The sequence below is a fragment of the Molothrus aeneus genome, chromosome 12 (genome assembly GCF_037042795.1).
Source record: "Molothrus aeneus isolate 106 chromosome 12, BPBGC_Maene_1.0, whole genome shotgun sequence".
Lineage (NCBI taxonomy): Eukaryota > Metazoa > Chordata > Aves > Passeriformes > Icteridae > Molothrus > Molothrus aeneus.
The window spans coordinates 20,406,300-20,423,133 of record NC_089657.1 but is presented as its reverse complement, the minus strand read 5'-3'; the positions used below and the strand labels follow the sequence as shown (position 1 = coordinate 20,423,133).

General features: G+C 47.8%; 1 protein-coding gene across 1 annotated transcript in view; it reads right to left on the bottom strand.

Moving 5' to 3' along the window:
- The window catches only part of FBLN2 (fibulin 2), a 69,739-nt gene extending 56,689 nt beyond the window's left edge, over nucleotides 1–13,050 (bottom strand). The window contains exon 1 of the mRNA XM_066558106.1: nucleotides 11,721–13,050. Within this exon, the coding sequence (XP_066414203.1) occupies nucleotides 11,721–13,050 (1,330 nt within the window). The remainder of the gene's footprint in view (nucleotides 1–11,720) is intronic.
- Nucleotides 13,051–16,834: the final 3,784 nt, after the last annotated feature.

The following is a 16,834-nucleotide window of genomic DNA, read 5'->3' as shown; positions in this document are numbered from 1 at the left end:
GCCAGGGGCCCTGTGTTATCAACTGCATGGCCACAAATGTCCATTATGCAGACATTCAGTTTGGGGAATTTACAAACAAAAGAGACAAATGGCTAAAATAGTGTATTTATATAGTTATCGTATGGTTTATGATGTATTCGTTTACTATAGATTAACTCTAAGTTCTGGGAGAGGAATTTGAGTCTGACCAAAAAATATAACAAACAACTAAGTGCTTTGTTACTGCAAAGGAAGCCTTGTGAAGTGAGAGCAGCTGCTGAATGCCTATGTGAGATGTAAGGAGTTCTTTCTTAAAGACAGCATTTCATTTTTAAAATTTCAGATGCTTAACAGTTGCCCTTCACCATTTTAAAGTAATGTCAGAGGAGCAATACAGCTAAAATGAATGTATTCCTCACTGAAAGTAATGGGGTTAACATGGCATCGACAAGACAGGGTCTGACCTTCAGAGTCTTTTTTCAAGGAACATTATTGACTCCATTTAAAAGCTGACTAACAAGCAAGCACTCTCTCTGAAATAGCAGGGTCAGATTTCAAAGCTGTGTAAATCTGTTCACCATACCAAGAGGAGACTTCAGTATTACCTAATAAAGGTCAGATCCCATGGTTGAAGGGTTTGTGCAGACAAACAGCAGTGCTGATGATGCACTGGCTCTCTGCATGGTCCAGAGTGAGAATGGGGACTTGGGGCTGGAGGCTAAAGGAGGCTCAGGCTCAGCCCTGCAGTGCTGAACTGCTCATCCTCCCACAGGAGGTACCAGTGCTCAGCCTGCACTGCCCTCTCGGCCACAGGCCACAGGCCACAATTTCTCCGCATACCAAATTATTCACACTGGAAAGCAAATGCAACTGGCTGACTCCAAAAGCTCCTGTTCATTTTAACTGCCTGGTTACATTCCTTCAGAATAAGAAAACCAGCAGTGTAATTCTTTTTTCATCTTAGCTGGTTAACTTCACATGGTACCAGGGCAGTGAGAGTCCCTGCCTATCCCACAACTTGTTCTTGGCCATGCCACAGCACAAACTTGCTCCTCTTGGCCCTGGCGGCCAAGGGTGAAGGAGAAAGAGCAAAGACACCACCAGGAAAATTTTCCCAGGGCCATAGGCTGAGCAAGCCAAAAGTCTGTACTTCAAGAACACACGCAAAGCACATTCATCACTTTAAAGCATCGTCCAAAACTTCTGACACCGCAGCACAAGATTTTGGAAAGTCTCCATATTTATCTTCCACCAGCAAAACAACCATAGTCAATCCAAACTGACCGAAATTCAACATTTATGGAACCTTCTAATGTAAAGCCAGCCATTACTGATGGTCACTACACTTCTGATTTCAATGCCATGAGTTCAGACAATGCTTATCAACTTTGATCCAGAACCAGGAAAAGTACAAATTTTATCATTATTACATGAGACATTACTTTAGTGTATGTTATCTTCAATGAAAACAGTTCGCCTGAGTGAATCTCTCACAAAATCATTCAGCTACAGCACTGTAGGTTTGAATCTGGAAATGAAAACTACTAGTAATACCATGCAAGGCAATTCCAACACCAGGAAAATTAATGAACATTGCAGAGAAAGGATTCTTGGATAAGAGGGAGAACTATATTAATCTTCAGCTGCTTATAGGCCATAAACAAGATGTTTTATAGACATAGCTGCAGAATTACAGTCGGGTGTAAGGAAACTTTAAAGCCATCAGCTGGAAGTTTGGTAGCCAAACCCTGACAGCACTTGGCAGGGATGTGGGATGGGTGTAGGGCTCTCCGTGCCACCAAGTACACAGTACACTGCCTTCACCTCTTATCCAGAAGCCTTCTCACAATCATTATTAAAAGTAGAAGAAAGAAAAATGAAAGACTCCTTAAACACCATTAAACTCACTCAGAGCTTCTTGTTCAACGCAGAAGAACTCTTTAACTTTACAGAAAGAACTGTAAGAAACCACCACTATATAAGCTCCATTTTCATGACAAAGATATGTTTTCACATATTTTCATTTTGCAGTCATGAAGTTCACTTTTGGAATGACAGAGCAGACAAGTTTGGACAGGAGTCCCCTCCAGAGAAGCTCTGCTCTCACAGCTCGGCCGGCCGGAGCGCAGGGTGTGCTTTGCTGTTCAGTGTTTGCTTTCCAGGGAATTCTCCTCCCCACCACGGCAATGTCTGTGTGCCTGGAATGTCTTTTCCCTGTGCCATTGGCATGCAAGAGGTTTGCTACTGAGTATAACAAATGCTGTGCTACAAACCACTGACAAAATGTAATGGGTTCCTAAGTCCCTGCAGGATGTCTACCTTAGAACACAAATACAAGAAGCACTTTATCTGATTCACTTCATACAAGATGTGTAACTCCCTAATATTAATCAATTTAACTTGTGCTCACAAAATTATTCCAGCAAGTTGCACATACAATGTCTTTGAAGACCAAGACTGAAATTAACATAAAATAGTGAGAGGTTAGAAGAGAAGGAAACTGAGGTACAGCCAGATGTTCTTGTTGCAAGAGCTCATTCATCTTCCCAATTCTTTTTCCCTGCCTAGGAGCCAGCTCCAGTCAAACCCCAGCTCCCCTGCTCCAAACACAGCTGATGCTGCTGCTCTCAGAGAATGAAACAAGGAATGAGTGTTATTACAGATCAGTGCCAGACTGGAGCCCTCACACAGCACTAGGGGGATTATCACACAACAAACATCTCAGTGCCATTCCAAGACCAGAATATATTGCATCAAATTGGCTGAAAATTTTCTGGACCATGTAAGACATCCATGGAAAATTCCTTTTTTCACATCCCATACTCTCTTCCTTTTCAAAAGCGCTCACTGATGATCCTGTACTGAGCACACACTTGCTTTTCCAGTGATTTGGATTTTGGTAACCTGTTGACTTCCCTCACACCACTGGAGGCATGTCTGCCTGCATTTCTTTCCTGCAGCTCTCACAGAAGAGTTCCTGTAGTGGTCCCCAGTGTCTGGTGGCCAGCATCAGGCTGCAGGGTCCCCACACCAAGTCCCCATGCTGGGCAGCAGCTCCCCCACACCTTCTAGAAACAACATTTCTACAGAGTGACCTCATACAAAATAAAGCTCATCCTAAGAATTCAGCATCCTTACCCCTGAGGCATCCTCATGTGTTCAATTCAGGTAACCTTGGTGGAAGGGTGTTCAGGACTAACACACACCTATTCCTTGGGCAGTACAGGTCACTGCAGCTGCAAGGAGTCACTTGCCCTGTGCATGGCACGAGTAAGACCATGAGATCTCATCTGATGATTTTCATTATTTTTAAGATGCATAGTTTACACACAGGAACAGCTCACAAGAGCATCAACTTTTACACCTTTTAAAAGTTACTGATGCAAATCCTCCCCTTTCAGGCAACTCTTAGAACTGTTAAAAGCTTTTAAACACAGAGCTATTGAAGCCATAAACATTTATTTTAGTACTTGGTAATTCAAAACTATGGTCAAACAACTCTGAGCCCTTCTGAACACAATCGGCCTCCCTGTGATTCACAACAGGACCACAAAAGCAAGCAGCACTCAGACACCAAGGGGAAGGAATTACTGCTCGGGGGTTTGTGTGAATGGCCCCATTTCTGGTGTAGAAAGGGTTGGAGAAACTGCAGCCAGAAGTGCAGCAGCATGGCCAGGCTGGAGAGGACAAGCAGAGCTGTAGAGGGACAGGCAGGGCTGTAGAGGGACAGGCAGGGCTGGAAGGGGACAGGCAGGGCTGGAGGGGGACAGGGCTGGAGGGGACAGGCAGGGCTGGAGAGGACAGGCAGGGCTGGAGGGGACAGGCAGGGCTGGAGAGGGACAGGCAGGGCTGGAGAGGACAGGCAGGGCTGGAGAGGACAGGCAGGGCTGGAGAGGGACAGGGCTGGAGAGGACAGGCAGGGCTGGAGGGGGCAGGCAGGGCTGGAGAGGGACAGGCAGGGCTGGAGAGGACAGGCAGGGCTGGAGAGGGACAAGCAGGGCTGTAGAGGGACAGGGCTGGAGGGGACAGGCAGGGCTGGAGAGGGACAGGCAGGGCTGGAGAGGGACAGGCAGGGCTGGAGAGGGACAGGGCTGGAGAGGACAGGCAGGGCTGGAGAGGGACAGGCAGGGCTGGAGGGGGCAGGCAGGGCTGGAAGGGGACAGGCAGGGCTGGAGAGGGACAAGCAGGGCTGGAGGGGGACAGGCAGGGCTGGAGAGGGACAGGCAGGGCTGGAAGGGGACAGGCAGGGCTGGAGAGGGACAGGCAGGGCTGGAGGGGGCAGGCAGGGCTGGAGAGGGACAGGGCTGGAGAGGGACAAGCAGGGCTGGAGAGGGACAGGCAGGGCTGGAGGGGGCAGGCAGGGCTGGAGAGGGACAGGCAGGGCAGCCCCAGCACAAGCCCCCTGCCCACCCTGGCTGCCCAGACTCCCTTCCCACCTCACTGCACCCACCCGAGCCACTGCCACCATCTCACAGCCACCCCATCACCATCAGCCACCCCATCACCACCAGAGTATCCCAGGATGGAGGGAAAGCTGCAATTCCAGCAGGCAGTGAGCTGCTGCAGGCAGTGACTCTGGAATGCTGCTGCAGGGTGCTTGGTGTGTCCCAGACACCCACACGTGGTGCTGGAGCAAGGCAGGTGGCTCCTGGGGGGCTCTGCAGCCCCCTGGCCCCTGGCAAGGGCAGGGAAGGGGAAATGTGCCGAGGAGGTTTGCTGGCCCAAAATACAGCACAAATCCTTCTTTCTCCTACCCCTCTCCCAGCCTTTGCTGAGCAGAAACATTCCCAGTGCTTTCGGATGGTCATTTAGGACTTTCTGGTGGCTTTGGAAAGGAATTGGTCATCTCAAGCAGAGCAGAGTCTCTCCCAGAGAGACTGAGAACAGTCAAGAAAACATAAAACCTGCTCACACATAAGGGGATCTTTATAAAATTCCAATTACTTGCTGGCGTGTTACCTAAGAATCCCTGAGAGGTAAGAGATATTGCTCACTGTGAGGCCCGGGATAATGAAATTACAAATCCTTTCATGAGTAAGCATATGCTGGAAAGCTACGTTTATTTGGCCTACATATTTGAAACTGTTCAAAAGGTTATTGTCTCACAAAATCTGGATCAGGAATTACTACTTATACTTTCCTTTCTCTAACAAGGAGCTACATTCAGAGTCACGGTTTTAATTCCTTGGTGATCGATTAGAATAACAGACACATTACTGCAAAGAAGCCTCATTTAAATTCTGTTTTCTGAAGGAGTATCAATCATGCACACCAAAAAAATATACTCTCAGATACTTTTATAAATAGCCAGCAAATGGAGTCCCCTCAAGAAACCTGCTGAGCCCAACAGCCTCGTCTGTTCAAGTGGGTAATTAATTTATGCAAAAAAACTCCCATCTTATGTTCATACTTTGTCTGCAGCATGTTTGACTTTCTGAACTGAGATTCAATGTTCTTGTTGCAAACCATGGATGGAGCTGACTTTGCATAAATAATGATTTTTACCTCAACAGAACAGGTATGTGAGATGGGTTTTCAAAGGTACTTTGGTGCCATCCTAGGTTGGGTGCCTAACTCCAGCTGTATTATGGCAACAATTTGAAATGATTTAAACTATCTTAGTACCTCAACCTCCTGAAGGCAAGGATATCTGAAACCCCCCTGTGTTCAGTGTCCCTGTGGAAAGCCTGTCCCATGTAGGCACTGCCCTGGTTTTGTGCTGCAGGGAGGATGGGTCTACCCTGCACGCCCCAGCCAGGTGTGAATGCTCCATCCTGTTCCACTTTCAGTCATCCTCTGCACATTCCCTTGGTGCCAGACTGAGCACAATGGATTTCCTTATACAGAACACTCCCAGCCAGCTGTGAGTAACTCCCTGTGCTGCAGCACCAACAGCCTGGAGTATAATGCACTGTCAGCAGAGGAAGTCTGCACCTCACCAGCACACAGAGCTGTGTGTGGGACAAGAAGTGTGCTCTTCAGAGGGTACTTAATGGAGGCAGGACTGGCAGGAGCTGCAGGAACACATGTTTCTCCCACCTTGTAGACTGTACCTGCCTGTCGTGGTCCCCAGTGATTCACACTGCAGGCAGCAGCTGTTACCTTAATTTTATGAATAATGCAGGGAGATGGAGAGCCACCTTCTTACACATCTCTGTTTATGAGATTGGCACGTACTGGGGTTTGAAAAGAAAAGAACTCAAGATCTGAGCATTTCTTAAATTATTTAGGTTCTTAGAAGTCGGCAGACACCTGACTGTGACAGGCTACACAGCTTTTAGCAAAGCATGGCACCCAGTGCTGGCATTCTGCATACCAGGCTTGTGCCTGCATCACTGCACAGATCTCTGCAACTTTAAAAAGGATCATCTAAACGATATTTTCTAACTAAAGACCACTATTCAATATACAGCTATGGCTTAAAATACTCTTTAAGATAAGGAGCAAAACAGTCCCATAAAAGCCTGACACAAGAGTATTGGTAGCCAGGAGCTTGCGACCTGTGGTTAATATCTCTGTTTTAGAAGGAAGATGCACATGAGGAATGGGAGAAGGACAGTGGTGAGGAGGGTTTGGGTTCTACAGGGGAATTCCTGCAAAGAATAACATTCCCAATGCAGAGCCTGCAGCTCTGAGAGGCGCCCTGAAGCCCAGACAGCTGGAAAAGCAACAGCCTGATCTGACCCAGAGCAGCTCCCAAAACACAGCCAGGTGAGCAGCAGCCATGCAGCAACATGCCCAGAGCCATCACCCAGACACAAACCACAAAGCACTGGCACTGACCTGAAAGCATGCCCCTAGGACAGGTCTGGACACTGGGAATTCAGCTGCTGCCTGCGTGCCTGGGGCTCCCCAGCCCCACACACGGGGCTGCTCCCATCCCTCACACAGGATGGAACTGCTCCTGGAACTGCTCCCATCCCTCAAATGGGACTGCTCCCATCCCTCACATGGGGCTGCTCCCATCCCTCACATGGGACTGCTCCCATCCCTCACACGGGATGGAACTGCTCCTGGAACTGCTCCCATCCCTCAAATGGGACTGCTCCCATCCCTCACATGGGGCTGCTCCCATCTCTCACAGGGGACTGCTCCCATCCCTCACATGGGACTGCTCCTGGAACTGCTCCTGGGACTGCTCCCATCCCTCACATGGGGCTGCTCCCATCCCTCACACGGGACTGCTCCCATCCCTCACACGGGGCTGCTCCCATCCCTCACATGGGACTGCTCCTGGGACTGCTCCCATCCCTCACACGGGGCTGCTCCCATCCCTCACATGGGGCTGCTCCCATTCCTCACACGGGGCTGCTCCCATCCCTCACATGGGGCTGCTCCCAGCACTGGATACAGACCCAATGGAAAGCAAGAGCTGAGGAAGCAGAGAGCCAGGTCACATCTGTGCCTGCAGATTGGATACTCTGGCTACTGTTTATTTCAGAATCTGCAAACATCTACTCTGAGTGCACTCCTCTGTGTCATTTGGGTACGTTTGGGTTTTCCTTGCACCCTCGGCTTACAAATCCATGCCTGAGGTGACAAGAGAAGGGTGCAGGGAAGGCTGTGCACCAGCAGCAGTGAGGGCATCAGCCCCCCACATATCATACATGGGATGTTTTCATTAATAGAAATGGTTGAATTATTTCCATTTTTCCTTCTAAACTAGCATCTGGCTGCCTAATACAGTACAAAGGCCACTTTTTGCAGAACAGATAGACAGTTTTTAATTTTATAGTATTTTAGTCTTCCTCTTTCTGCAAGTATCTCGAACTGCCTTATTCCCATTTGTGCTCCGTCAGAACTCCAACTACCAAAGGAATCACCGAACACTATCACCCAGGGCTGTAATTCATGCTGATTCACACTTGCTGGCCCAGAGACTTTTTCTCCTCATACACCAGTCTCCTGAGGTTTATTTTTATTCCTCAGATATCCTATTTTGAGGCCTCAAAGCTCATTTCTTCCTGTTACAAGAAAGGACTGGGATAAAGTAGAGAACACAGGATTAAGCCTGAGGTAATTCAAGTAAAAATGAGACAACACTTCACCTGATAGCAAAAAACCCAAATTAATTGCAAACAGAGTTTGTTTCTGAAGGACCATGCAAGCATTCTTCCACCTCCAGTGCTTTTTATGGTGGCAGTAAGAGGAGGAAAGGGTGGGTGAGCTCAGGGAATGCTTCCAAACCCTCACTGCAGGTCTGCTTTCACAGAGTTATAGAATATCCAGGAAGAGACCAAAAGGACCATCAAGTCCAACTCCTGGACCTGCACATGGATCTGTCTGCCCTCATTTCAGAAATTCAAGGTCATCCTCTTCCAGGAGTTTCAGAATCAGCAAACATGCAGCAGATGGGTAGGTTGGAATCTCAGCTACATCCTCAGAAGTTTCACAGGAGCCTCCCAGAAGCTCCTGCCTGAGCAGGATTCACTGGCAATAAATGCCACTCTCACATCCACTGATCTCAGCTCCCAAAATGGTGCAATTTACTCCAGCTCGAGAACAATTACCTTTATCTCTAAAAGCCACCACGGGAAAAAAACCACCAGTTATGGAGGAGTTTAAGTGGAAAAACACCTCCACTCTGAAACATGACAGGTCCAGCTAGATCCAAACTGCTGCTGATCCTGCCAAAACCAGAATGCAAATCATAAAACTTTCACAGTGAGGCTGCTTGCTACCTGAGTTACATTTATCCAAGGAATAGCACTCTACTGCCAGAGCATGGGGAAATGGAAGAAAGTGGGAAAATCTTAACAGAATTTGACACTAAGTTCTTGAAATATATTTTAGTCAGCCCTCCCCTGATCAGGACATTTTTAGGATGAGGAAATAGGCAATACAGAAATTAAAATTCCCCACATTTGCTGCTCTTGCAGTAAGTGACAGGGTAAGATCAATGTTTGTAGAGAGACTGTATAAGGAGAACAGTCTCCATTAATCTCATCCCTTCCCATGGTGAAAGCACTTAATTTGTACTTTCTCAGCTGAGTAATTACCTCTGCTGTACACTTACAGCTCCTTTAGGAATGGAGTAGCTGATGTGAACACAGGGCAATACAACAGATAAAAACAATGCTAAAAAGAAGAAAGAAAACCAAACCACAAAATTAACCTTTCCTGAGCACCAAAGTGTTCCATGTTGTTTCCACCATTAGATTACATATGAACCAGCAAAGATTTGGGAGATGAAAACTCAGCTACATATAAAACCAAAGTGAGATATGTAAAATACAAGTAATGAAGCGAAGTTTTTAACCAAAGACATCAGGACCCAAGCACAGCAGAATTCTGGGGACAGGATACAGCTAAACAGTAGGAACAAATGCAACAGCCACCTAACTTGGCCTGAAAGCCTCTCTGGAAGCTCACAAACTTTCCTAAACTCTGGGGAAAAAGAAACACTAAACAAAACATAAAAATAAATCTAGAATGGCCATAGAGTTACAGAAATGTACCCCAGAGCACTCTGCTGAGAGCTGGTCGAACAGAACCCTGCACACTGCCAGAGTGGCTGCAGCCTCATTAGGGAACAGCCCAACAGCCCCACAGGCTCTGAAAATCAGGGGACTGATGTAGTTTACATCATGCTGACAATTCCTGAAGGGAGGAAATAAGTTATTTGGCAATTCTGGTAGATTTTGCCATTTTATAGTTGGAAATGCATGCACAGGATTTATGTTTTCATTCTGTATCTGTAGGCAAGATTAATTTTTCTTTCAAGTCTGACTAGTATCTTCACTCCTCCACCACTGGCTCAGAAGTCACCAAAGAGACAAGATGTATGTGTTTTATTACTTGAAACATATGGAGCTACTCCCGTGAATCACAACCACGTCAATTACAGCAGCATAACGAGTGAAAGCACTGCTGTCCCTAGGAACGAGCGCTGGTCATGGCAGAAGAGAGCCCTCATTTTTTGAGAGGCTGCAGTTCCATACAGATCTTCCACCAATATTCCTGATGAGAATGGTGGGGCAGATCAGGGGCTGCCTGTCCAGGTCCCACCTGTCAGTGACTGTGGGTGATGGACATGGTTTGGTGGCACCAGTGCTGGCTCCCAAAGCATGCAGCAGCTCCATGGGCCAGGGAAGCAGCAGCCTTGGAGCTGCACCATCTACAGCCAGTCAGAGAGTTCTGTGCTCCCATGGGACATTTATTTCTCATTTCTACCTCTGCAATATTTAAAGGAAATCACAGGTATCTCAGCTAAGGGGAAAATGGCACCCAGTGATTCCCAAGTCTGCTTCTCCCAGCTGAACAATTCATGCCTGACATGCCATCCATCACATCTTGCTCCAGGCACCTCAACCTAACCCATCCCCCAACAATACCTGTCTCAGCCAAGCAGTTCCTGGGAATCACAGACTGCAAATCACCCAAGCAGACTCTAAAATTCAGTATTTAGTTCTGGTGCTGAACACTTTCACCCCAACAGACTTTCTTAAACCCTCTCATTGAAAGTTTCAGGGTGCTCCACCCATTTATCCCTTTTTGAAAGAAGAAAAGGCAATTTTATTTAAAAAAAAATCTTCTTTAAAGTGACATCAGGAAACAGGTTATTGTGTGTCAGTCCTAATTCAGGCCCATGTATCATACACAGCCTTGGTGCACAGCTCAGATTTTGAGGGAGGCTGAAGCAAATAAAAGGGAAGTCAAAGAAAAAGGAAAAAGCTGCCATCTCCATCCATGGACCTGGCACATTTTCTGTTTGAACAGCCACAAGGTGCTGTGTGTGTCGGGACTTAGAGTCTGAGCTCCAAATCTGCTCTCCTCCTCCCGTCTGCCTTAAACTTTTCCAGGAGATGGACTGGACAGCTCAAGATTTAAGGGCTACTGACACAGCCCAGGAGAAATGCCACTGCCCAGGGACTCATCAGTATTCTCTGCAAGCATCCTCCAGCTGAGTCTTGGGAGAACATTTTGTGCTACATCTTGAAAGAGGAGGTACTGCTCTTGATTTGATGAAAAATGAATTGGAAATATGAGCTGTATATGTGCTAATTTACAGCGATGAAGTTTGCATTCATTACAGTAATGAGCATTGCATAAAGTGTATAATCAACATTCCCTGCAGATGTCAAGAGGAATCCAGAGGCAGGGAGGAAATACGTATACTTGCCACAGCTGATCATAAACATCATAAACTTCCAGTCCCATGAAAACATAAAGAAAGAGAGAGCCCTTTTTCTCCCTACTAGTCCTCAGGGGTATTTGAGTGTCTCTCCAGTTCTTGAACTAATGAGCTTAGACAGCCTTTCAACCATGAGATAAACATTACAAGTGCTCTAAATATTTTTATTTAGAAAGTGAAAGCACAACTGTTTCACTTCCTTTCCAGAAGAAGACAAAAGCTACAAATGTGATTACACTGAGGTGGTAACTGGAGATAATTAAATCCTTCTATGCCGAGGAAGAGGTTTCTTTAACATCATAACAGAAGTTAAAAGTAATTGAAGAAAAATGCCAGAGTTTAATCAATCATCATCTGAAATAAAGTTAAAATACCAGAAAACCCCATCCACTGTCTGTGAAATCAAAGCAAGGAGGACAACAGTGAAATGGTACCTGTTCTATGAAATGAAACACAAACCACCTCCTGAGGGGATGGAAGAAAGGTTGGTGGTGGTTTGGTTGATTTCAAGGCCACATGCAACAGTAAGAACAACACAGCAGAGGATGAGCACCAGTGTTACCACGAGTAAGAGTTCTCTAGACACCCACAATGGAGTCGTTCTTACCTTCTGGCAGCCTGGGGTTAGCGTGGATGGAGTTGGGGTCCCCATCCTCCTCAGGATGGTACCGGTACAGCGTCTGCGACTGCTTTGGGGAGGACTGGCTGCGGTCTTCCTTCAGAGCAACAGGAGGAGAGGTTGTTGCACTGAACTTCACCTTGGGGAAATCATTCCCCTCGAGGCCTTCATGGGATGATCTTGCTGAGCTTGACTCTGTAAAGTTCACCTCTTTCAAGCCCTGATACATGCTATTGTCTAGCTCTTCCTTCCTGGCATGCTTTTTCATTTTAGAGTGGGGGGCTCTTTCTTGCTCGTGCCTCTCTTTGTTCCCTTTTGGCCTCCTCTCCAACTCCTCCAGGTGCTGGGATGCCTCGGTGGTGGCCGTGGTGTGCTGGGGAGGAGCCCCAGTGGTGGCTGGTGCCTCCTTGTGTGTCCCCTGCTGGAGGGAGGGTGCGGTGGTGCGGGGCAGCCTGCGGCGCTCGCCGCGCTCCGTGGCACTGCGGGCCTCAGCGGGGCCCCGGGGCACCGGGGTGGGGCGGGGCGCCGCCGTGCCCTCGGTGTGGGGGTCAGCCAGGGCTGGCACTGAGGGAGCCACACTAGCTGCTAGGTAGTCATAGTCCTCACCCTGCTCCTGGCTGAGGCTCTCATGCTCCAGGTGGGACGAGTAACTCCTGTACTTCTTTGGAGACTCCACCTGGGTGTTGTCTCCCTCGGAGGCCTCCTGGTCATAGCTGTAGGGATCGTCGTAGTGCCGCTCAGGCTCGCTGTCCTCGGAGTCCCCCGGGCTGGCCGTGTTCAAGGGGAACGTGTCGCAGTCCGGCAGCTGGTAGCACATCAGCTCCCCGCCGGCGTTGGGGCAGTGGCAAACCTTGCAGGGGGGCATGTGGAAGGTGTGCCCCGCCACGTACTTCTGTCCTTCGTGCAGGCAGCCGATGCGGCCGCACTGGGGACACCCGTCCGCCGGCACCACCGCGTCAATGCAGTTCGGGGGCAGCTCCGGGCACAGCATGAACTGGCAGCTGATCTTGCCCCCTCCCTTGGGACATGAGCACTCGGTGCTGCCAAAGTCCACGAAGTAGGACTGTCCCTCAGGCACCTTGCCGTTGACGAAGCCCACATTGACACAGTCGTAGTACTGGTAGCCCTCGCAGGTGCAGCCGTGCTGCAGGCACGTGGCGCAGCACTCGCCGGGCTCCAGCACGTCCTCGATGCAGTTCTCCAGGGCCTGGCACTCAGCGCCCGTGCAGTCCCTCTGGGCCTGGCAGCCGCCTGAGCACAGCAGCACCAGGAGCAGGGCGTTCCAAGGGCTCTGCTGCCAGCTCCGGGCCCTGGCCATCGTCTTCCCGAAGGAACGCGGCTCCGCTCCAAGCTCGCACGTTCAGCCTTGGCTGCTCTCCTGGAAGGCTGGGGCTTCAGCTCCGAATCTGCAGCGGCCTCCTAAGTTACTTTTTCTCATAGATCCTGGAGTTATGAAAGAAAACTCTGTTAAAGACTACACTCAGCACATATCCTGTTAAACATTAGAGGTCTTTAAATGTTGGGACGAAATCCAACATCTGGAAACCTAAGGACAAAAATTAATCATAATGTCTTCCAAGCATTAGAGGCACTAAGTTTGGAGCTGGATGCTTCCCCCACCCTGTTCTGAAAAGGAAAGGAAGAAAAAAAGGTTGTGACTGCTCTGTTTTGAATCTGTTGACAAAACATATATATTTCAATAAAAGGAAGGCCCTTCTTTATACTTCAATGCCTTTTTGTTAATCTTTTCAGCTAAAAAGATTTTTTGGCAGAGCATAAGTAAATACACTGTTCTTCCTCTGCAGATATCAGCTTAAGATAATTATTCTTTATGTTTTAATTACAAAGACTCAAATCTTAAGGAATTTTTATAGACAAAACTTAGCCTTGGGACGTGAGAATTTGTCTGTACACATGTTAACTCAAAATCTGGATTTTTTCTGCCTCCTTCCCCCACTGAGCAATCTCTTGCACTTCAGTCTTCAGCATTAACAGTTATTTCTTTGCTCCAGCAGGGCTAAAATAGAACTTCTTTGTGTGTTGTGGTTACTTTGTGGTAATACTAACTATCCTGTAATACATATTAAGGGCCAGATTCTCTGCTCACAGAGGTTGGCACAGCTCCACAGCAGGACTGTGGTGCACAGAGGGATCAACTCCAACTTCACTGGAGGACATTTACAACAACTGAGGTTGTGCCACCACTGGCAACCACTTCTTTTAGTTTTGACAACACCAGTGGTACTTTTTAGTGAATACTAAATACTATACTATACTATGAACATACAATATACATCTATACATACATGAACTGCCATAACAGCACTGTTAAAATGCCTTGAAGAAGAGAAAATGGTTTGCTTTCTAATTACTAAGCCCTTTGAACATCAAAAAGTTCAAGGGTTAATCAGCTGTTGTCCTTTATATCAAAATTCTGCTCACAAAGCTACACAATTAACCTGGAAAACCACTTACAACAAAAAACCAATTTGCCTATAGAAATTTTATAGAACCAGCAATCTGATTATTTTCCCAGGACCCCTCCCATCATCAAAAAAAACCAACAACCCTAAAACATTTATCTAGGGGGTAAAATACAGCCACATCACCCAGAACAATGAGCCACACACGCAACAGGAGCTGTGCCAGAAAATCCATTCAGAAAGATTACTTCTCCCATTCAAAGGGGGCTTCCAACAAGTCTGCTCAGTCCCTCTGGCAAGAGGCCAGGCTGTGGGAAATGCCTGCCTGTTCTGATAAGATATGGGCAAACCGTGCTAAGAATTTCCACAGTTCTGCCCTGGAATCCCAATTACTTCAGTACCTTATACAGAGACAGAATTCTTACAAATGTAGGTTTCCTACTACTAATTTGAGTATATTAGCTGAGTGTGCTAAAGGAGAGTGACTGAAAAATAAATTTGTCAGAAAATACAATAATGGCTTGGAACAATTTCACTTTTTCAAAATCTCACTGCTCTCAAAACCAGGCTATTTCTCATGAAGGAGAATTTTCAATACGTGGTGCTGAAATTAATTCCTCAGAACGTAGCCTGGGAATTAATAATTTATCCTGCTTTCAGCAGCTTTTCCAGGTAATCCAAATTTGTAATTGTTACATTGCTTTAGCTGGGAAATAATGAATGGGAGAACAAGTACAGGTGACTTCTGTAAGGGGCTCACAGTAGGATTTTGTCACATCCCCTGCCGTGGTACCTCCTGGCTGTGATGCCTCAGTGCAAACCCCATGGGGAGGCAGCTGAGCTCAGCTCTGCCCTGGCCATATTCCCTTTTTTACATCAGGTGTCCCAGAGAGCCCCAGCACCCAGAATGGGCCATGTGGGTGTCAGAGACACAGGTGTGGCAGCCTCAGTGTGCACCAGGGCAGGGCCAGGCATCACCTGTGGGACAGGGAAGGGGGAGCTGGTGTGAACACCCCTGCCCAGCCAGTCTGTGCTGGGGCACAGCCCCAGGTAAATGGTGCCCCGAAATGCCTCAGGCACACACTCCCAAAAGAAACCCCTGTGCTGAAGCAAGAGGCAGAGAGCAGTCATCCCTCACAGGGAGAGCGTTCAAGGACAGCTGAGGGTTCATCACAGGACAATCCTGCTTTGGAGAAAGGAGCTGCTCCCCTGTGCTGTCACCCCCTGGCCCCCTCACCCCCACCTTTTTCCATCCGAGGGTTTGTTTGCTTGCCTGGGTCACCGCCGGTCCTTCCTCTGTTCCCATCCTTGCTCCCTCGCCTCTCACCCACTGTCCCTGCCTCTCACACTCTCTGCTCCGTGCCCTGCTCAGTCCCTCGTGCCTTCCTCTTCCCACCATTTCCACATCCCTCAGCATATGGGTTTTCAGGCTTAACCGATAAGGCTAAAATCCTTATAAGCCCTTCCTCCATGAATGACACCACAACCTTCCCTTTCCTCACCTCAGGCTCACTTTCTTTCCTCAGAGGCTGCTTGGTTTTGGTGCAATGACTCCAACAAAAAGTATCTTTTCATTCCTTTAAACCACTGCGTTTCCCTCTGCTTTCTCCATCTGTTTCCCGCACCCCTCACTCCCCCAAACCACAAACTCACTTATCAAAGAAACAGCCTCTACTTCAGGCACAGGGAAAACCATCTTTGAGGGAAGCACAGACAGGGCTGCTGAGCCCCACTGAGCCCCCATCCCTGCACACAGAGCCGTGCTCCTGCCAGCCCCCACAGCTGGTGTGCTCCACCGTGGACCCCTGCCCTGCCCCAACACTGCAACGATGCTCTGGAGACAGCAGCTCATTACTGGGGAGAGGCACCAAAAGCTGGAGCTGTAAATAAAGAAAGGTCTCTGAGCCAAGAGGGTAAAAACAATACACTAGCTCTGTAGGACAGGGGAGTTTAATACCAGCAGATGTTATTGCAATGATTTGTTTCCATTAACTATTTTAATGCTTTCCTTGATGTCCTTTTAAACAACTAGGGCAATACACAAGGGCTTCACTAAAATGAGAATTGGTTCTTTGTACTCTCACCAATGTCCTTCACCACTCTTACTGATGTCAGTGACCTTTGCTGTTCCGTTGAGGGACAAATTACGCCCTGCACACCTAAAATAAAAGTCTTTCAAAGGCTCTGTGGAAAGCTTTACAGAGCTCTACAGCAAGGGAACCATGTGCCACCCATGCCAGCCCTCATGCACTGCTTCACGTCCCAGGAGAATTCCATTCATGTCCACTGTGGAATTTCCTAACCTGTATATCCTGCCCTGGTTTGGTTCAAGGGCTGACCCTGTTGGCTTTACTGGGCCATTATTAAAGAAATTGTTGCCATTCCTGTGCTCATTATACCTCCTGAGCAAGTAGGAGTGCCTGTGCAAGAGAGGGGCAATGCTCTGGACTGAGTGTGAGTCCCTCAAATTCTACCCACATAAACATGTGAGGTAAACCAGCAGTAAATGGAGGATGGTCACACTGCTGCAGTTCCTTATGCCTCAATTCCCCCTTGAAAAAGTATTCCTAGGAAAGTCAGAATAAAGACACTTTATGTAAAACCAGCTTTAAAAACAGTCCAAATAAGCATGAACTGCAGGCACACATTTTCATGGGAAAGGAAAGCAGATGAACCCAG